At 55.9% G+C, this 21,949-nt stretch overlaps 1 protein-coding gene across 7 annotated transcripts in view; it reads left to right on the top strand.

Annotated features, from left to right (window-relative positions):
• PTPRS (protein tyrosine phosphatase receptor type S) overlaps window positions 1-21,949 on the top strand; it is a 48,362-nt gene that overhangs the window by 11,206 nt on the left and 15,207 nt on the right. For 5 of the 7 annotated variants that reach the window (XM_084794210.1, XM_084794209.1, XM_084794208.1 and 2 more), the window contains exons 6-11: window positions 3,242-3,352; window positions 12,708-12,977; window positions 14,924-15,505; window positions 16,082-16,215; window positions 16,492-16,636; window positions 21,614-21,919. In XM_084794210.1, coding sequence (XP_084650336.1) covers window positions 3,242-3,352; window positions 12,708-12,977; window positions 14,924-15,505; window positions 16,082-16,215; window positions 16,492-16,636; window positions 21,614-21,919 — 1,548 coding nt within the window. The remainder of the gene's footprint in view (window positions 1-3,241; window positions 3,353-12,707; window positions 12,978-14,923; window positions 15,506-16,081; window positions 16,216-16,491; window positions 16,637-21,613; window positions 21,920-21,949) is intronic. The other 2 variants (XM_084794212.1, XM_084794211.1) reach the window with 1 other exon arrangement.

Below are 21,949 nucleotides of genomic sequence, written 5' to 3'. Positions count from 1 at the left end.
AAAGTCCTTCGAGGCCACCCCTTGCTGTCCTTGGGGTCTCCTTCACACCCCTCCCCCAAGCCCCCTGAGACACAGCTCAGTGCAGTTTCAGGTGATCTGCGCAGCACACAGGGCAGGCCCCAACCACACAGGGGAACGCTCCAGCTCTGAGGCACCTCCTGGCCATCCCATGGCCAAGGTCCAGGGGTTGATGACTAAGCATTGTAGGGGGCCGCCCTGCACCCCATGGTCCTCCTCCTCCTTCTCCCTCATACCCACGAGCAGCCGGATGCCCAGTGGCTGACCTTTAACCTTCTTCTCTCTTCTCCTCCCTCTGTGTAACGCTCAGAAAGCTTTGGTAAGTCCTCACTTCTTTGCCACACCAACCACTAACGGTCCTGCCACCCCTCTGCCCCAACACTAACAGCCACCGTGACAGTAACTGACCCACTGCGTGTGGCATGTGTACTAATGCTCTCTCACCTGCAGACAGACCTCACCCACGAGGAAAAGAGGAAAAATGCCATTGACCCCAGGCTGGGGGACCTTCCACCTCACAATCCCCTCACCCCGATCCCCCACTACTCTGAACTTCCTCCTGGGCTTCAGTGAGTGGAGACAGGATTTAATGGCGAAGACACTGTGCCTAACTCAGGCATTCTGAAACATGCTGCTGGGGTAGTTCTGCTAAAGTGATAGTGACTGATACAGACATACTCACGAGGCCCTGGCCTTCATCCCCAGCATCACCAAAATAAAGGTGGAAAGGGATGAGGGGGGCGGGGTCTTTCCCCTTGCCGTAGTGTGAGCAACAGCCTGAGGTGGGGTGGGCTCCTGCCACTGTAATCTGAACAGAGTTAAAGCTCCCACCACACAGATGACAAGTTCCCACTGGCTCCCACTGACAGTGTGCAGAGCAGCCTCAAGGGGGTGGGATCTCTCTGCTGGGCGCAAGGGCTGTGCCTTTAACCCTAATGCTCAGAAGGCCGAGGCAGGAGGTTGCTATGAGTTGGAGGCCAGTTTAAGTCTACACAGTGAGTTCCAGGCAGCTAGGCCCACATAGACGCTGGGGCTGGGCCACAGACACAGAGCAAGGAGGAGGTGCAGGCCGCAGTGAGTGCACAAGACGTGAGACCTGGTGTCACAGCCCCATGGCTCTCTGTCTAGAAGCTGCTTGAGACGCGCTCTGCCTGCCTTTGCCTCAGTTTACCCAACTGTGCAGCAGTCCTGGGCTAGTGGTTATAGCTGCGGCTGGCTTTGGCCCCAGCAGATGAACAGCATCACAGACCGCATAGGCACCCCCAGCCTGGAACTTTCTCTCCCTTAGACATGGCTGACCCACAGAAGGCCTTTTTCCTCTTTTCCTTTGGAGCTGAAGGAGGCCACGAGGTCCCCTCCGCCTCTGGCTCCTTCCCCAAGTCTCCATCCCAACCTTGGTGACACCTGACCCCTGCCACACCAGTGCCCAGCTCTCCAGCGCTAACTCCTGTCCCTCCCTGGTCACTAACAAGACCCCTAGGACCTTGCTACTACCCGCCCCTCCTGGTCTGGATTTCAAAGCACCCTCTTGCTGGAACTCCAAAAATAATCAGAGGGAGGAGGCGCAGTCTCCCTGGGGCTCAAGCCAGACCCAGGGGGGCCACTTGCAGGAAGCACCAGCCCCAAAGGCCTGGAACTCTCATGAGGCTGGCTGCAGCTCCACTGCCCGGCAAAGGGACAAGCGTGGCTCGTGGCCCCGCAGCCCCTCTCCTGTGACGTTCACCTGTGTCTCTGTTTCCCTTACAGAAAGCACCCCCATCCGAGGTAAGAGGTCTGCCCCTCACCAGCTGCCCCTCAGCTCTCACTAGAAACCCTCCTCCACCTGCCACAAGACTCCCCCATCCCCAACCCCTTTGGTGTTTGTGTCTCTTGTCTGTGGCTTGGGCCGAGTGTGGCTGCAGGGGACAGTGTGGGCATCCACCTGTGGATCAGGCACCACTTACCATGCCTACCCAAACCCCTGCCCCCTGCACTCACAGCCATCTACAGGAAGCTGCAAAAGGACCTTTTGAGATTTAGGGGTGTTCAGCCTGGAATGATCAGAGACAGGAGTTCTCCAAAGCCAGGCCTGATACACCCACTTCCGCAGGTCACGTGAAAGCAGAACCAGTGCCCCACATACTGTGCAGCCACAAACGGCTCTCCTACCCTTCCTGGTCGCTGCAGTCATCTTGTTTGAAGTCAATGGTCAGATTCTGTGGTGGCCGGCCTTCACTGCCACCCAAGAGGGAGAGCACAGGGGTCTCTGTGCCCTGTCACTGCTGGGGTAGAGCCATCAAAAAACAGAGAATGTGGACAAAAAGTCTGGACCAATGAGGTCGGGGAGCCCAGGGTTTCTGCACATGGCTGTCACTGTGTCGCACTTAGCCGATGCAGGCCCGATATCTGATATACTGAGCCAGGCTCTCTTGCCTTTGAGCTGCTGCTGTAAGTCAAGGTTGTATATAGTAGGCCCATGGTGGCAGGCGTGGCGACACATACCTCACTTTTTGTTTTTAAGTTGCAAACACTAAGCTGTTTCAAGGGCTGAGGTCTCAAGTATCTCTGCTTTTGCAGCGAAGCGGGGAACACCTAGCTTGTAGCTTGTCGAAATGTCCATGGGGGAAGAGTGACGTCCTCTGGGGCTCCAAGGGTCTCGGGTGGTGCTGCTCCCTCTTCGTATCCTCTGTGTTTGAGTTCTGTGTTTTGTTGGATGGATTTGGACAAGGTCTCCTGTAGCCCAGGCTGGCCTGGTGAGCACCCTCAGAGAGCTGTGACCTCAAATGCAGGTCACCCTGGTCCCCAGGATCTGGCATGAGGTATCTAGGTCCTAACACCAATGTGCAGGGGCTTGTTAAGGTCCCCACGCTCTGCCCTGGGTTTCAGACATGGGATCTGTCTGTGCATGTGGCCCCCAAGTCCTCACCCAGCAGCTGTCAACCTCCGCCTCTGAGGAAGGGCTGTCCCTTCCCGCTGACTGGCAGCTGCCCTGGGGGCAAAGCCCGGGCTCACTGCCACCACCCACAAGTCTGGGCTGGCCTGGTCCACAAGAGGCTGGGGTGGCCCCTCTACCTCCTCCTTGTAACCTCTAGGAGTGACAGCCTCTTGGGCACCCCACTATGCTGTGCCCCATGGTTCCCCCTTTGTGAGTGGGCAGTACAGATGTGACAGTGGGGGTGCCTGTCAGGCCCAGCCCCATCCTGGTGCTGGCCATCTTGGCAAGGTCCCATCCCTGTTCCCGCAGGTGCCCTGCAGATTGAGAGCAGCGAGGAGACAGACCAGGGCAAGTACGAGTGTGTGGCCACCAACAGCGCTGGTGTGCGCTACTCGTCACCCGCCAACCTCTACGTGCGAGGTAGGGAACTCCGCCAGGCAGAGGCAGGGACCCACTGTCCCACCCTGTCCCATCCTGTCCCTGGGCTCATGGCCTCCCGGCTCCCCTGTCCTGTGCAGTCCTGAGCAGGAAGGCCCTGACCCCATCCATGGGGTCATTGGAATGACAGTCACCACACTGTGGGCCGTGGGACTCAGGGGGCCGCACTGATGGCAGGGTGGGTGGGAAAAGAGCAGAGGTGGGGGGGGCCGGTCTTGGGCCTACAGGGCCGGGGGAGCCTGAGGGCCACCGCCCTTCCTGCCACGTCCCCACCCCCAAGTTGGCTTGTGTGGTGTCTGTGTCTCCTGTGTCCTGCTGGCTTCGCTTCTCTGAACCTGTGGCCTCGTGGCTCCCTGCTTCCCCACCCCGTCCAGTGTCTCTAGCAAAGACTGTGGGGAACGGGGTTTCCGAGCTGTACCCCCACCCAGCATCCCAGAACCCAGTGCTCGCTCTAGAAGGACTATATCAAGGCTGTGGGAGGCCAGGGCCATGGCCCCTACGTGTGCTGGTGGCTTGCTGGCCAGACATGCCGCCCGGCCAGCCCTTGGGACCCCAAGTGGGTCTCAGAATCCCAGGCTCCCTCCATTGTGGCTGGAAGCCTGGGTTCCTTGCCGGCTGCTGCCTCATGCCTCCACCGCAGGAGGCTCCCTGCGGGACCCTTGGTGCACCCTCCTCCTCCATGTCCCAGGGACACACTGGGGACCCCCGTCTGCTTGTATCAGTCGGCCTGCTCACCTTCCTCCCCCAGCCTCAGTTTCCCCCGCAGCGCCTCTGGCCTTCATCCCTCTCCACTCAGGGAGGCCGGCAGGCTGTCCCTCCCCCTCTAGCCCTCACCTTCCTCAGCCCCTAGTTAACTCCTTTGGGTCCTGGGCTGTGGGTTTTACATCTTGGCTCCAAGCAGGAGGCCGTGTGGAGGGAGGGCACGAGTGGGTGGGAGGGGGCCAGTGTGATCTTCTGCCGCCACGGCACCCTGGTGAGTTGCAGTCCCTGCAGGACTCCAGTGACGGCCTTCATCTAACCTGCGTGTTTCTTCTTGGACACTGGGGACTGGGGGTTGTGAGTCTGGCAGGGTTCAGGAGAGAGGGGACGGCAGGGATGGAGTGGGGAGGGTGGAGCACTTAGTAAGGGTGTGAGGAGGGAGGAGGGCCCTGTGTGTCCTGGCCACGCCCCTCCCTGGGGGCAGGTGAGGGTCGGAAGAGCGTTGGCGCTGCTGGTTGTGCTCAGCGCTGAACGAGGAAAGGGCAGGAGGTTTATGTTCTTTTTCTTTTTTGATTTTATTTATTTTTTTATTTTTTTGGTTTAAAGAAAAAAAAAGCAAACGATTGCAGCTTTAGCCGTGGGAAGTCCTCTTTTTACTCTCTGTATCTCCCCTATTTTTTCTCTTCTCCCCATGTCATTGTGCGCATCAAACCCCCTTACATCCCTCAGAGCTTCGAGAAGGTTGGTGTGGCTTTTTTCTTTTTTACTTTCTTTACCCACATTTTTACATTCTGAAAAAAAAAATAAAAATAAAAAATAAAAACACTGACACATGCTCACACACACACAAGAAACGCACAGACACTGCGCAGGACACACGCACACATGCATACGGAAAATGAATAGCAAACCAGACGTAAAGTGGAATCAGGTACTGAGCCTTAAGCAGACAACCCAGAAAGACACACAGAACCTAATGTCAGCCGCCGCCGGCGCGGCGGGCACACGCGATGCTTGCATTGTGGTCGCCTCTGCATCCCTTGGTAATGTTGTTGCTAAGTTTTTTGCACTCGTCGTCATGGTAACTTGGGCCTGATGCATGCTGGGAGAATGTAAAAAAAAAAAATTCTCTGCATGCCACTCTTGTCAGTTTGGTGGATTCCCAACCTTTTGTTGGAGTGTTTGTCTCCTGTTTCTTTTTTTTTTTTTAGTTTCTTTTTTCTTGTTTTTTTTTCTTATTTTTTTTATAATTTTAAAAATAAGTTTCGTTTTGGGAGGATTGATTGGTTGTCCCCCTACCCCGCTCTGCCTCCCTTCACTGGACGCCCCTCTCCTCCAAAGCGATGTCTTTGGTTCTGTCTTGTTCTGTGCTGTTTGGGTTTCGGTTTTCTTGGGCTGAGCTGTTGTGGTTGTTACCAAACGCATTGTGAGTTTAAAGCCAGTGTTCCTGTCCCAGCTGTCACCCAGAGGGCGGAAGGGGTCCCACAGCCAGGATGCTTTGACACAAAGTGACCACTTAGGTATTGTAGGACAAGGGGCGTGAGCTGGGGAATGCCCCGGTTAGCTGTGGTTCCTAGTCCACGTTCTCCAGCCCGCCCTGGACACCTGGCAGGAGAGGCTCCCAGCCTCCTGCCTCAGCATATTTAATACCCTGACCTCCCACAGAATCCAGCCAGGGGCTGCCAGTGCCCGGAGTTCCTGTTCAGTATTGGCCAATCTAAAAAAGAGTGGGTGCCACAGCGCGAGAATCTCGAGCGCTTGGCAGAAAGAGTGACAGCCGGCAGTGGCTACGTGCATGCCAGCTTGGCTTATCTAGAACTGCCCACCCAGGGAGAAAGAAATAATGTGACAGACTTTAGGAGAATACCTGGCCAGCAAGCTTGTCTGCAGCAGTGCGCCTCTGCCTCCCAGGCAACATTAGCTGCTGCGTTGCTCCGTCCTCACCAGCCCTGGGTGCAACCACAGCTGTGTTGCCCCTCAGAGTGGTCACTTTCAGAGTCACCAGAGCATCAGGGCTGTGGAATTCCAGAGAAAACCAGGGGCACTTGGGGTGTGGCCTCTCCCTGACTCTCTGTCTCCCCAACTCTCTTCTCCCTGACTCCCTCCCCCTCTTTGCCTGCCCCTCCCTTCTAAACTCTTGTTTCCTCTCTCTCTTAGCTATCTGTCACTCTCTCTTCTGAGATTCACACGTTCACCTTTGCCCTACCCACAAGAATAAAACCCCTTAAGTGGCCCGTGTGCTCTCCCTCGCTGCTCCCCTCGGCTGCTGAGGTCCCCAGACTCTTGTGTCACCCCTGCTCTCAGTCAGGATAAAACCCACCAGCCCGAGCCCTAGGAAAACTCTCTCGTGCCTCCTCCCCTCCCCACAAAGCAGGTCCTGGGGAACAGGGACCCCCCACCAAGGACCACCTGGGGTTGGAGAGCAGTGCTGTCCAGGCCTGTGCCCAAAGGCTCACCCTAGGCAGGTGCTGGTCCCCACGTGCGACTGTGGGCTTCTCTTTTTGATCTCTTAGGGTGCTCAGTCCTCAAGTGAACCATGGAGTTACCTAGTATTTGCAGCCATTATGAGCCTACAGCGTCATGTGCCCTAGGTGGAGAGGGTCCTAAAGGGGAGGGAGGGAGGAGCTGGTGGCCCTAGGCAGTCGTGTGCCTCCCATGTCCTCTGTTTAAATGCGACAGTTTAAGAGACAGCGGAGAGACTTGCCTGGCATGCTCTACGCCCTGAGTTCAGATCCAGCACCCCATAAAAAAGGTGGCCTGTGGGGGCTGCCTGAGAGCACTGCGGTGCAGGACTGAATCTGCAAGCCAGCTTGGCCCGCCTGGTCTTTACTACTGTTTTTCTGAGCCCTGTCCACTGGGGGCAGGTGGCTCCTTTGGGGCCAGTGATGTCACTCTCCCCCTTGGGGTTTTCTCTGAGGAAGTCCTGGGACCCAAGAGAGGCAGAAGAGGGTAGCCTGGAGCTTAGCTAAGGCCCCTGGCACACAAGTAGCCACCAGGAGAGCAGGGCTGGCCTGTGAGGCCTGCAGAGTGACAAGGAACCTCCAGCATTGCAAAGTCAGCAGCCCCAGAGTCAGCCGGACAACCCCAGCCGCCTCCCCTAACTGGCAGGCTCAGCTGATGGAGCCCCAGGAGCTGCCTGCCCTTGATCTCTGGGGATTAAATGGCAAGAGCCCATCTTTACGGCTGTTTTAAAATACACATTCTGAGCCTCTCTGGGGTTTCCCTGAGGGAAGACAGTGCCAAGAGACAGTCAGATGGCGTCATCGCAGGCTCTTCACGTTTTCCTCCTCAGTAGTTTAAAGCTGTGAGCCTTTAACGGGTTGCAGGGTAGCCACAAAAGACAGCGCTTATCTGCACCCACTGGAACAGAGTGATTTCACCACAGTGCACTCCCCAGCCTGCTGTGGAGGCACAACCTCCCACCTACAAAGGACAAAGGACCCGTTGGGGACCCAGGCTCCCCAATGCTGGCTTCCTATAACGTCCACTGCCAGCAAAGCCGAGGAGGCCCAGTCCCTGCGTGGTTTCTGAGCTTGGCTCAGCCCTAGGCCCTTGCAGTGAGACTTCTACACCCAAGTCCTGGAATTTGTCACCTGACTTCTGGGGCGGGGCATTCTCATGTCTCCTAAATGGGAATTGAGAGAGACGTGGGGCCTGGAACTGCTCTCACCTCTCAGGTCCCCAGCTGCTATGTAGGGGTCTGCTGATCAGCTGCCTATTCCTATTGACTACGCCCTGCATCCTAGGCCCCTGATGGTACACCAACCCCCACCACCCTGTCCTGTGCTGAGGGAGAGGGGTCTCAGGGCGGGGAGACTCCAGCGGGGTGGGGTGGGGGGGTGTCACAGGGGCCGTCCCACAGGAACACTGAGCACTGACTGACACGTCGCCTGCTGCCTGCCTCACCCTCTGCATCTGTGTCCCCCCTGTGGGCGGGGTCGGACGGGACATTAGATTACACCTGGTCCTTGGGAGAAGCCACAGTGGCAGGTGGAGGTGGAGAAGGTCAATTGGCAAGACTGTGGGGGCAATCAAAGAAGGAGACAGGGCACCCACACACACACACACACACACACACACACACACACACACAGTCACACATCGAACAATTGGAAAATGACTAGTTGAAGTACAACCCCGCAGCCTGCCAAGGCCACTGCTCAGCAGCCCAAGCCAGGGCCCGGGGTCTCTGGGCCTTTATGTGGCAGCTTCGTGACCAAGAGAGCCAGTGGTGGGACAGGGAGGCAGGTGGGGAGGGGTCTCCAGGATGCTGGGGACCAAGGGGGAGGGATGGGAAATAGGCTTTGAACTTGGGCCTCTACCCCAGTCCCCCTTCCGTGACAGGTGTAATCTAAGCTTAACTCGCCCTCCACCCCAGCGGAAGCTGCACAAGTCCTTGGCACACACCCCCCATCTACATACTCATTTTGGAGTTTAGAGAACCAGCCACATTTTTCTCTCACCCCAAAATGCCCCCACAGAACCCCCCTCCCTCATCTGCAGCTTGCTTGATCGTTAATCGTATGACACTGTCGGACCTACCTAGCGCTTCAGCCAGGTCACCTCACTGGTTTGAGTTTTCTTCCCCACTCACCCTTCCAGTCCCTGCCCACCCACCCCTCATCCTCAAACCCCCACTTTTGAGTTTTGGTTTCTGCCTCTTCCTGCCTGGGGGAGGGGCTGTCTCCTGGTTGCTTTGACGGTTTTCAGTTGGTTTGATTTGATTTGATTTTTTTTTTTGCCATGTGAATCGGGGTTTGAAGCGACCATCCCCTCCCGACCTGCCACCACCATCCCCCACCCCTGCCACCCAACCCTCCTGACCCCACTCGCCCACTCGGGTTCCCCCTGCTGGGACCCTCCCCGGCTACTCGGTGACCAGAAGCGCTGGGGACCAGAGCCAGCTGGAGCGTGCCGAGGACCAAGGCTGGTGTTGCCCCTTATAACCCGCCTGGACCCTCCTTTCAGGTCGGTAATTTGGGGCGGGGGTCCCTCGGGGGCCCGTCCGTCCTGTGGGCTCTGCGCTCACCTTATTTCCTAATGCACCTCAAGCCTGCAGCCAAGGGGTGGAGGAACAAAGCGGGTGGGCGACTGCCCAGAACTGGGCAGAACACAGCATCAGCCATGACGCCCACTGGCTGGGAGGGTGCACGGAGGGGATGAGAGCCACTTCCGGCCGCTAGCACCGGCCGTCCACTGCGGACTCCGGCAAACCAACCCACTTCCTGCAGGACGTAGAAAGTGGAGCCCAGCAGCAGCGTTTCTCAGATGCCTCAGACACCTCCGCAGCTGACTGGCTTGTCCATTTAGTGATGGGAGCAGTTATTTAACTGACAGTCACTGGCCGTTTAAACGGTAGTGGCTGGCCATATCAGGATCCCATCTAGCGTTTAGGCCACAATCAGCCCTGGGTGGAAACAGCATATTCAGGTCATCTGTGGCTTTTATGTTCTGAAAACCACGGTCCCTTCTGCACAGCAGCGCCCTCGATGTAAACTGAGGCTGGGTCAGACGTGAGCAAGGCCACTAGAACCAGAAACCTGGTCCTCGGTGAGCTGTGTGAGCCCTGGGCTCCACCCCTTTGGGGTTCCGCATGTTTGCCTAAGCGACTGCTCCACCGGCTGCCTCTGGGTGTGAGGGCCCTCAGTGAGGCTCAGGGGGGCCCATGGCTCACTTGACTGAGTGTTTTCACCCTCTGTGTCCCCCAGCAATGATGCACACATTTGTAGGAACCCGCATAGCAAGAGAGAGACATTCAGCTAAGCACGGCTGCTCCAGGGCAAGTGGTGGAGGGCGGCAGGCATGGCTTTGAGGTTGACAGCTCCTCATTCTCCTTAGCTTTGTCACCTCTCTGACTGGCTGTCTCCTCCTCTGATGTAGACCAGGCTTGTTGAGTGGCATCAAAGAAAGCAGCTGTGCAGCCCAGACCTCCAATCCCAGTGTCCAGCTCACGACAGCTTGAGTATAGCGCGTGTGAACCATTGGGCACACAGGCTCAGGCCTGCCACCCCAGCCTTCAGGGGGCTGAGGCTAACCCATTGCCGTGAGCTAGAGGCCAGCCTGGGCTACAGAGCAAGACCCTGTTTCAACAGATAGCTGTTGGTTGACTGATGGAGATAGAGGATTAGTAGTGGCTGCTGTGACTGAGGTGGCAGAGATGGGTGGCTGAGAGGTAACCAGTTGAATCCTTTGTCACTGGGGGTTTGGTTAACAGTTTTGGCAGCTCTATGCCTGGGCTGAACATGGACCTCTGCTCTGTCCACTCATAGCCCGATCCCTGCAGGTGGGGGGCCTCAGCCTCTGCAGAGGTCCTACTGTGCCCGAGGAAGGTTCAGGGGAGTCTAGAGAGATGGAGGTCTGGGTCTGGGTTGGTCTGTCCCGAGGATGCCTTCTCTGGGGGTTCTTGCCCGTCGGGCGCCACACTGTCCAGCCAAGGCCTCTGGGTGCTGGGTGGCGAGGCCAGATGCTGTGTTCTGTTGGCGGGGAGGGGCCCGGGCATCTCCTTGGGGCAGCCACAGCCCTCCTCTGTTCAGACCCCGATTTTCAACCCCACACCCATTCCATGTTTCTCTTCCTGCTTTGAGTGTTGTTACCTTTCAGGGCGCTTTTGTTTGGTCTTTAATTTTCTGTTCTTGCCTTTTTATTTTTTTAATTTGTTGCCTACCCCCTTCGCCCCCCCCCCCATCCCCTCCTGGTTTTGGTTTGGACGTCAAATGCCGTCTTCTGTCCTGGATTAATTAGCCTCTCCACACTCATTCCCACTCATTCCGTTTCCATGACAACGCAGCCTCAGCACCTCCCACCCTGAGCCTCGCTGTGGATGCTGGCAGCAGGTGGCCACCCCTGCTCCTCACCCTCCACCCAGCCCTGTCGGAACTGTGCCCCCATCCCTGTCCCACCTCTCCTCCAGCCTGCACGCCCTACCCCCCCCCACCCCCACTCCCCACCCCGTCTTCCCTAACCCTCCCCTCCATCCCGTGTCCTCCATGACTCTGGACTTTTTGTGGGGCTACGTTTTCGGAAGGGTTCCAGCCTGCAGACCTTCGCCCCCATCTCAGTGGCACCCCATCCCCCTCTCCTTTGACGTCCACCTGGATTCAGAAAACAACTTGGGGAGCCTGCCTAGAGAATCAGACTGGAGGGACCTGGCAAGGGCTGTGCTCTCTCCTTCTTCGAGGCCCCCTCAATAGAGCAGATGAGCTTTTAACAGCAGTTAATGGGGCTGTGCTTGTAGCACCGTGCGACAGGTGCAGCCATGGGGCCTTCATGAGTCCTCCTGTCAGTCTTCACCCACACAAGGCCATGCCCCCCCCTTTGGCTTCTTTGGGCTCTGGTTGGGCATCACTCTGAGCCTCCTCACCCCTGGAGGCCTCTCTCCAAGGCTCAGTTCCCCATAAGTGTCCCACATTCACCCCAGAACCCACCCAGCTTCTGAAAACGGAGCCCTGGAAACGTCCTGCTGCCTTCCTAAGCCTGCAGGGCCTGCAGAAGGTGGCATCCATCCCCACCCACTAAGGAGCGCAGCGAACATGCCCCCGCCCCCAGCGTTCCAGCTCATCAGCTCCTTACTGTCAAGAGTTCTCAATTATGAGTTGTTATTAAATATCCTATATGATGGTTCTGCCAGGGCTGATGTGGCAATGTGTCCAGTTGCATTGCATCACATCTGCGGGAGTTCCATGCAGCACTGAAGAGGGTCCTCCCTCTCTGTCTCTCTCTGTCCCGGTCCCATCTCTCCTCTCTCCTCTCTTTCTCCTCATCTCTGCTTTCTCCCACCATCTGAGACCCACACTCCCCTTCCATCAGCACCTCTCTCTCTCTCTCCCTCCTCCCTCCTTCCCTCCCTCTCCCCCTCTCTCTTCCTCTCTCTCTCTCTCTCTCTCTCTCTCTCTCTCTCTCTCTCTCTCTTTTCTGCATGATGTTTGTGATTTTTGAGAGCTGCATCTATCGATGGAAACTTGTCCAATCCGACAGAAGCTTTTAGCAGGGTTTCTAACACCCTAACACCACAAAAATTTCATTAGCATTTCTCATCTTTCCCTTGAGGGATCAGATCCAGAGGCCATGGAGGTCCCTGGTCCTTCCACCTTCCCGGCCCCTATCTTTTATGATCTGTTCTGTCCTTATTTCTCAGGAGGGTGGCAAACTGCACCCCCACAACCCCTATGTGTGTTCCCAACCCCAGCCCGCGGCACCAGAACCTTCCATGATAGTTGCCCCTTCTCGGGAGCCCACGGAGGGAGCCGCCCACTGGAGCCATGTCTGTCCACAAAGATGAGAAACTGCCGATAAATTTTTGTGTGTACTTCCGTGCTGTGATCAGCAACTGCTGGTCGGGGAAACCCTGTTGCTATGAGATAACGCTTCGTGTCTCACTCTTGGTAGATCTATAGTGTTTGTGAAGTTCCTACCTTTGAAGTTTCCTTTGTGTTGGAATTTGTTTTTATAATTTGTTTGGTTTAATTATTTTTGTTGTTCTGTTTTCATTTGGGGGAATGAGTAACCGGGGCCTGTAATAGCCCTGTTTATATTTAAATGGCTTTTTACCCTTTCCCTCCCCCCTTTTTTTTTCTCTTTCCTCCTTCTCATCCTTTCCCTTCCCCCACTCTCCTGCCAAAACCGCCGCCTGCCCCCCTAGTCCGCCGTGTGGCCCCCCGCTTCTCTATCCTGCCCATGAGCCACGAGATCATGCCCGGTGGGAACGTGAATATCACTTGTGTGGCCGTGGGCTCACCCATGCCCTACGTGAAATGGATGCAGGGGGCCGAGGACCTGACACCCGAGGATGACATGCCCGTGGGTCGGAATGTTCTAGAACTCACGGATGTCAAGGACTCAGCCAACTATACTTGCGTGGCCATGTCCAGTCTGGGCGTGATCGAGGCCGTGGCTCAGATTACTGTAAAATGTAAGTTGGGTTCACAGTCGGGGAGGACATGACAGAAATCCTAGCTATCTCTATCACCATCAGAACAGTAGCAAAAGTTACAGTTATGAAGCAGCCATGACAATACTTTCTGTGGTCGGGGGTCACCACAACATGGGGAACTGAATAAAAGTGTTGCAGCCTTAGGAAGGTTGAGAACAGCTGAGCAGGAGGGTGTGAGTGAGATGCCAGGATGGCAAGAGGATCAGGAATCTGAGGCCAGGCTGGGCTACACAGCAAACTTTTGAGACCCCACGGTAAAGCTGTCAGTTTCCCAGAAGGTTCAGGTCCCGGGAGGGGTGGGCTTGGTGGGAAGTCTAAAAGTTAAACAGGTGATTCCGACACTGGGATGGAGGAGCCCTGGGGCTCCGGGGAGGGGAGTAAAGACTTCTGGTGGCTTGAGTTCTCAGTGGGAACCCAAGACTGAGCTTTAGGAGGAGGGCCCGTGAGCCCCGGCCCTCCACTTACTCAAATGAAATGAAGTATTTGGAAGTAGAGTTGAATCCAAACACTGGGCAAGCGCACAGTGAACATCAGCCGACGCCAGCTACCTTTGGTTGTGCTGAAGGTTGAATGTGTAACTGCCAGGCCTTACTGTGGGGCGGGGTGGAGGAGGTGGGGGTGGGCGGGAGGGGAAACAGGGAGGGTATAACAGCAGGGTATAAAACCCAGGCCTTCTGATGAGAAAAACAGATGGAGAGGAGAGGGGTCCAGGTGATACTGCCTGCTGTGGAGAACGTGGGAGCCACCTGTCTCTTCAGGGACAAAGTGTTTCAGGTGTGGAGAAAGCTAGTGTGGAGTGGGACAGATGGAAGCCCTGCGTGGCTTAAAGAGTGGACGCGGAGAGAGACAGACCGGGGCTGCACGGCAGCTCTAATGGCACACACTGCTGCTTTGTAAATGTCTTCTGTCTCACAGAGTAGGGTCAGGACAGGGCCTTACTGTGTAGCCCAGGATAATCTGGAGTTTGTCACCCTCCTACCTCAGCTCTCAAGTCCTCAGATGACAGGTGAGCTGCACCACCCCTGCCTGCAAATACTGTCCTGATGGCACATGCCCATTATCCCAGCATTTAGGAGGTAAGGCAGGAGGGTCAGCACAAGGCCATCGTCAGCTACATAGTGAGTTCAAGACTAGCCTGGGCTGCATGAGGCCCTGAATTTTTATTTTTTTTATTTATTTATTTATTTATTTATTTATTTTTGAGACAGGGTTTCTCTGTGTAATAGCCCTGGCTATCCTTGCTTACTTTGTAGACCAGGCTGGCCTTAAACTCACAGAGGTCCGCATGCCTCTGCCTTCCAAGTGCTGGGATCAAAGGTGTGCGCCATCACACCTGGCTCTGGATTTTTTTTAAGTAAATATTTTCAGGTTAAGCACTCCTCTCTGACAGTAGTGTACAAGTCAGCCATTAACAGTGTCGTAGTTGTGGTCTTTTGTTTTGTTTTGTTTTGTTTTGAGATGGTTTCCCTGGATAGCCTTGGCTGTCCTGGACTCGCTTTGTAAACCAGCCTGGCCTCTAACTCACAGAAATCCACCTGCCTCTGCCCTCCAAGTGCCGAGATTACCTGGCTAGGTGTTGTGTTCTAATAAAGCTTTATTTAATAACTTTGAAACTGTGAGTGATGGGCGTGGTGGCGCAAGCCTTTACTCCCAGCACTTGGGAGGCAGAGGCAGGTGGATCTCTGTGAGTTTGAGGCCAGCCTGGTCTACAAAGCGAGTCCAGGACAGCTAAGGCTACACAGAGAAACCCTGTCTCGAAAAACCAAAAAATAAAAAAATGTAAAATTAAATAAAAAATAAAATAAAATAAAATTTAGGAAACTGTGAGTGATGAGATGAATAGGGTTATTAGGCCTGAGTATTTACTGAGGAAACTGAGACTGAGGTGAGTGTGTGGTCCTGAGACACCCCACCTCCCTCCACAGCACTGCCCAAAGCCCCTGGGACTCCAGTGGTGACCGAGAACACCGCCACTAGCATCACCGTCACATGGGACTCAGGCAACCCTGACCCTGTGTCCTACTACGTGATTGAGTATAAGTCTAAGAGCCAGGACGGGCCGTACCAGATCAAAGAGGACATCACCACCACACGCTACAGCATCGGCGGCCTGAGCCCCAACTCTGAGTACGAGATCTGGGTGTCGGCTGTCAACTCCATTGGCCAGGGTCCCCCCAGCGAGTCAGTGGTGACCCGCACAGGTGAGCAGGCACCGGCCAGCGCTCCCAGGAACGTTCAGGCACGCATGCTCAGCGCCACCACCATGATCGTGCAGTGGGAGGAGCCCGTGGAGCCCAACGGCCTAATCCGCGGCTACCGCGTCTACTACACCATGGAGCCCGAGCACCCAGTGGGCAACTGGCAGAAACACAACGTGGACGACAGTCTCCTGACCACGGTGGGCAGCCTGCTGGAGGACGAGACCTACACCGTCCGAGTGCTGGCCTTTACTTCGGTGGGCGACGGGCCGCTGTCAGACCCCATCCAGGTCAAGACACAGCAGGGAGGTGAGGACTGGGGAGCAGGTCCCCCACATGCCTGCGGGGGGGGGGGTTGTGCTAGAGTCAAAAAGGACAGAGTTACCCCTGCACATCTGAGCCCCTGTCCTCCCATAGGCCAATTCACCTGTTCACCTCTTAACTGCCTGCAAGGCACACTATTCCCCCCCCCCCCCATAGTCACTGGGGTGGACACACACACACAGGTTGTCATTGCAGTGTCACTTTTTAGACAATAAATGTGCACACCTTCAACCCCAGCACTAGGGTAGGGGCCAGAGTCAGGCAGATCTGTGTGAGTTTGGGGCCAGCCTGGTTTACCCAGCCCCAGGCAAGTTCTATTGAAAGGGGCAGGCGCATCCACACAGTGTCCTTCCCTGATGGAAGAGACGGTGGCCGGGTGCTTGCAGGGTACAGTTGCCCAGGAGAATGGACGGAAGGACTCGAAGCGTCCTGAGCTGCGCAGACAGCAACGTTGCGAGCCTGGTTTGGGGCTGGAGCCCCCTGGGTGGGTTAGGTAGCCTGGGAGGACCGGTGTCCCCACCTTGGCCGCTTGTCCATCCCTCGTGTGTGCTTCTCCCCCAGTGCCTGGCCAGCCCATGAACCTGCGGGCCGAGGCCAAGTCGGAGACCAGCATAGGTCTCTCGTGGAGCGCACCAAGGCAGGAGAGTGTCATTAAGTATGAACTGCTCTTCCGGGAGGGCGAGCGAGGCCGAGAGGTACCTGGGCTGGGTGGGCGGGCGGGGATGAGCTTGGTGGGCCTGCTGGGCAGGCCTTCATGGCCTCCAGTCAGCGCTGGCTTCTCACTCAGACCCCTTCCGCCTCCCATCCCTCCACCCATTCTTTGTCCATCTCTGTCTCTCATGGATCTCTCTGTCTCTGCGGTGCCTGTCTCTCCATCGGTCACTGTGTCTCTGTCTCTGCCTCCTGCACTCTCCTTCTCTGTCGCTTTGTCCCTGTGCCCCTCCACCCGCCCCTGCCCTATCCGTTCTCAGGTGGGGCGCACCTTCGACCCGACCACAACCTTTGTGGTAGAGGACCTCAAGCCCAACACGGAATACGCGTTCCGGCTGGCGGCGCGCTCGCCGCAGGGCCTGGGCGCCTTCACCGCGGTCGTGCGCCAGCGCACGCTGCAGGCCAGTACGTGTCTCTCAGCGCCTTGTCCTTGGGGGAGGGGGGTGGTGCAGTGGCCAGCGACTTGGCCTGAGCTCCTGGGTGGGGGTACAAGGGGGGAGGTGCCTCCCGCCTGGCCTGCCTCAGCCTTGGCCATGTCTGCCTGCCGTGCCTCGGTTTCCCCAGAGCAGGGTGGGTCTCCCTATGGGGATGAGACTGGCACAGAAAGGCCCTCAGCCTTTCCTTCCTACTCTTCCTGGACACGGGACCACTCCTGTCCCCAGGATGTCCCTGCAGGGCCCAGGATGACAGCTTCTATCAGGTCCCCTTGAGCTCTTCTCACCTCACAAGGGCCATGGCTCTGGAAGCCTCAGGACAGGGTCCCCAGTGGCCCAGTTGCTCTGAGTGACATCAGTTTTGAGGGGCATGTGTGGCCCCTGATACAGGGTCCCTGGTCCCTAAAACAGTTTGCTGACCCTGCCCAGCCCCTTGGGAGCTGCCTCACACCCGGCCTGCCCTGCTCAGCTTGGCCAGCATACCCTCTGCCGTTATGGCTCCTTGCACCTCCCCTACCCCCTCAGTCGGTTACCATGTGGCCACCAAAGACGTTCCAGAAGCATCTGCACTGATTGGCCCTCACTCCCAATATGTGTACTCATATGTGTCTTGGGCCCCCAAGGGTGATGTAGACTCGGGCCAAGGTTTCTCTGAGGGCAAGGGCCACAGAGACCTGGTCCCCTGCCAGCCTGCCCCCCAACCAATGCTTCTCCCCACCCTGTCCCACCCTCGCGCTCAGCCCCAGGTGGCTCTGAGGTGGCAGTTGTCAGGTGGAGGTCAGTGAGGGTGGCCTGTGGCCTGGGGCCACCGAGCGGCCGTTAGAGGTGGCCCACAGGTGAGTATCAGCCGGTCTTAAGCGGCTCACAAACACGGCCCACCCTGCGTGTCCCCTGCCTGCCCTGGGCCAAACACATGGCCCAGAGGAACCTTCAAACGGCCCCGACTGGACACAGCGCATGCCTGTGCAGCTTCACGGCACACGTCCCACCCCAGACACCACGCAGGTTGGGCTGGATTGTGAAAGGTCGTGACCTCTGAGGTCACCCAGAAAGCGTCTTCGGCCCAGCCATGTGTGCTCCAGGGCGGCCCAGGACAGGGAGTGGGGGAGAGGGCTCCCCTTCTCACCCCAAGACCCAGGGCCAGGCGTGTCCCCGGGGCTGTGGGCTCATTAGGCCCTGTCAAGGGTAGGTGCAGGTCTACCCGCTGGCCACTGCGGGTGTCCACAGACCCCGCCACCCCAGCCACCTGGGAGCTGTGAGCGGCTCTCCCGGCCGTGAGCCACCAACCGCTCATAGCCTTGTAGCCGGCGCCGTTCCCTCTCGTAAGAAAGTCTGTTAAGTTAGCGCTTGAAGGAGTGGAAGGTAGGTAAAGACCAGGCGTCTCTGCGAGGCGTCTGTCTGTCTGTCTGTCTTTCTTTTATGATTTTTTTTCCATCATTGCCACCATTGCCCTCGCTTCTTGTTTTATTATTGTTTTGGTTTGGTTTTATGGCGTTATCTTCCTCCCGTTTCAGTGGAAGCACCCTTCCAGCACATTCCCCAGTGGCTTATTTTGTTTCCATCACCCCTGCCTGACTTCCCCCACCCCCGGGCACTTTGGATTGGGGTGACTGGTCAAGAAATGGGCCCCACACCCTCACGTGGCTGCTGTCCAGTTTTCAGGAATGGGAGCTGAGCGATGGATCACTCCCCAGGGCCACAGCAGCCACTGTCTTTGAGGACAAAGCTGTGCCTTAATTCTAGGCCCTAGTGTAGAAGGTCAGGGAATGCACACAGCAAACACTGACCTGATGCCAGACCCACAAAGGCATGGCACAGGGCTGGAGAGATGGCTCAGTGGTTAAGAGCACTATCTGCTCTTCCAGAGGTCCTGAGTTCAATTCCCAGCAACCACATTGTGGCTCATAACCATCTATAATGAGATCTGGTGCCCTCTTCTGGCAAGCAGGAGTACATGCAGGTAGAGCAACCACTCATGCATTAAATAAGTCCTGCCTAGGGCCGACTGCCAGCAGGTGATGGGTCCCTGCATGGCTTCTGTCTGCCACCTGCACAGGCCAAGTCTGTGGTCCCCAGCTCAAGCCCAGACCACCCCTAACTGAGAGCTGAGCCTGAGTCCAAACCCTGCTGCTGTATGTACCCAAGTGGGCACCTGCTCTTTCTGAGACCCTATCTCACAGTCTGCAAAATAGGATCTGCCCCTGGGCGGCCTAGGAGGCTCAGAGCTCATACATCAGGGTGCAGGGGGGGTCTGGCACCCAGCAGGTGCACAGCCGACTCCAGCAGTCAGACCAGTGGGCTTTGGAACTAAGTTTCCTTTCTGTAGCCTGAGGCAGGGGCTCAGGGGCAATGGCTGAGTGGCCGTGGGTCATGTGTTAGAGCCTCCCCCAGGCCAGCAGACAGGGTCACAGAGAGCCAGTGTTAGAATCCATTTCAAAAGCCGGGCGTGGTGGCGCACGCCTTTAATCCCAGCACTCGGGAGACAGGGGCAGACGGATCGCTGTGAGTTCGAGGCCAGCCTGGTCTACAAAGTGAGTCCAGGACAGTCAAGGCTACACAGAGAGACCCTGTCTGGAAAAACAAACAACAACAACAAAGAATCCATTTCAAGCCTGAAAAGAACATGGGGGGGGGGTGCTGCTGAGTACACAGCATATCAGCAATTTCCACAAGCTAGCCTCTGGTCCGTAGTAGGGCTACAAATATTTCCGTAGGCATGCCATTGTGAGGAAAATCCTGATGTTCAGCCCAGCACATAGTATGTGCTCCTTAAATCTTGTTTGAAGTTTAAATACAGATCAGGACATTGGTGATAAGGTAAATCTGATGCCGGTGCATAGTAGGTCCCTAGGCCACCCAGGGCTCTGACAGTTCAGCTAGCCTCTTCATACGCAGTAAGCGCTCAGTGCTGCTGGCTAGAAGGAAGTCGGCTTGGTGTTTGACACAGAGCAGTGCTCAGATCTACACCACTGCCGGTCTGTAAGGACTCCTCCCACTCGGGGTTAATCGAGCGCACAGTTCTTGCCAAGCCCCTGGCACCATGAACAGACAGTATGTTATCTGTAATAATCACTCCAGCCATCCTAGTGTCAGATCATGACACCTGACACATAGTAGGTGCTTCATATATGAAGGCTGGAACTCAGTCTGATAAAGGTCCTACCCCATGGGCTGGCACACCACAGGTGCTTAAGCTAAAGCTCCTGACGGTACCCGACTGTAGGTGCCTAATAGATGACAACTCTTGTTTCACAGCCCAGTGACTGACATACAGCAAGTAGTTAACACTTTTTTTTTTTTTCAGTAAATCCACTAACATAGTACTCAACACACAGTAGGTATTTAATGTGTGGTCACAATTAGCACAGACAGTGCCTGGCATGCACTATACGCTTAACATTCAAGGACTGTTGGTCCAGTGCCTGGCACACAGTAGGTATTTAATATATGTAGCCTATCAGCTCAATGCCCTGCACACAGTGGTTGTTTAATATGCAGGAGCTGTTAGCCTAGTGTCTGAAACATAGTGTGTGCTTAATATTTGAGGCCTGTTAGCTTAATGCCCAGCTCCCAGTAGGTACTTAATATGTGGGAGTTCTTGATGTTCTATAGAGTCCATAGTTCAGTGCTTGCCACACAGTGGGTGTTTAAAATGTGGACTCCTGTTTTTCAGTAGAGGCCCTAGCACAGTACTGGTGTAGGGCAGGTCATTGAGTTTCTGCAGTCTGACTTTCTGATACAGCAAGCAGCATAATGCACATGGTAAACACTACTATGTAAGCGCTGCTGGGCTGCTGCCCTGGCACACAGTAGATGTCTCTTAAGATATGGCCGGTCCCCGTCTGGCCTTGCTACAGCAGGTCTCGGATGAACCAGCACCTCTATTACTTTCTAAGTCACCTGGCCTGCCAACAGGCACACAGTAGGTACTCAAGACACCCATCTTATTTTGAGTAAGGCCTAGGGGACAGTGGTGTCTGGAGTTGGTTGTTGGGACAGCCGTAGAGTCCCCTGTGGCTCAAGTGTTCAGTAAATAGATGAACCCTCAGCATACTTTTTTTTACCCCAAATCTTCAGCACCATGCAAGGCACATAGTAGCTGTGCAGTGAAGAAGTAAACGCACTGTTGTCTGAGACACTTTGTGCATAGTCAGACCCCGTTTTCTGATTGCTAATCCCCTGGCAAATACCCAGCACATAGTAGGCCTTCGACTGCACATGTCTCTAGCGTACTCTGTGAAGCCCTTGTCAGGGAGCTTGCATATTGCATGTACCTGTACATAGGGCTTCTCTATTCCTCCTTGCTTGGCATGGTACCCAGCACATAGTAGGTGTGGAGGTGGCAGGTAATTTTGCCAGGCTCTTGTGTGGTGCCTGGCACATAGTAGGCACTCAGTTGATAGAGCCCCAGTTACAGTCCTTGCCATGGTGCCTGGTACATAGTAGGAGCTTAGAAAATGAGTTCCCTATTCTATGAAGTTTGTGGCAAGTAACTGGCACACAGTAGGTCCTTGGTATGTGGGGCTTCTATTGTGGTTTCCTTTGTCATCATGCCAGACACAGAGTAGGTGCTCAATTATTTTCTGTATTCCATAAAGCTTGTATCACAGTCATGACACACAGTAGGTATCTGATGACACAGAGTCAGTGGCAATAGCATTCATCACCAACCTTCTTCCAACACCTGAAGCACCACAACTGCCCCATGCTGGAGACCTACTGTGCACCTGGCAGTCACTGTCCCATAGCAAGCTTAGCAGTTCTTGGCCAGCCCTCCCGGCCCCGCCCACCCGCCCATCTCACCTTTGATTGACACCCGCTTCTTTTGGGTTCGACTTCTCTTTGGTTCGTTCTGTTTTGTTATCATCTTTTTATTTTCTCTTTCCCATCTTCTGTCCCTGCCCTCCCCGCCCATCCCACCTCCCCGCCCCCACGCTCTCCCCAATAGAACCGTCAGCCCCCCCTCAAGACGTTAAGTGCACCAGCTTGCGCTCCACGGCCATATTGGTAAGTTGGCGCCCGCCACCGCCAGAAACTCACAACGGGGCCCTGGTGGGCTACAGCGTCCGCTACCGACCGCTGGGCTCAGAGGACCCGGACCCCAAGGAGGTGAACAACATACCCCCGACCACCACTCAGATCCTTCTGGAAGCTTTGGAGAAATGGACGGAGTACCGTGTCACCGCCGTGGCTTACACAGAGGTGGGACCAGGGCCCGAGAGCTCGCCCGTGGTCGTCCGCACCGACGAAGACGGTAAGCACCAGGCCTGGCCGCGCCCGGGGC

This window comes from Acomys minous, assembly GCF_964271855.1.
Source record: "Acomys minous genome assembly, chromosome: 9".
NCBI lineage: Eukaryota > Metazoa > Chordata > Mammalia > Rodentia > Muridae > Acomys > Acomys minous.
Note: the sequence above shows the minus strand (reverse complement) of the source record. Positions and strands in the feature narration are given on the sequence as shown.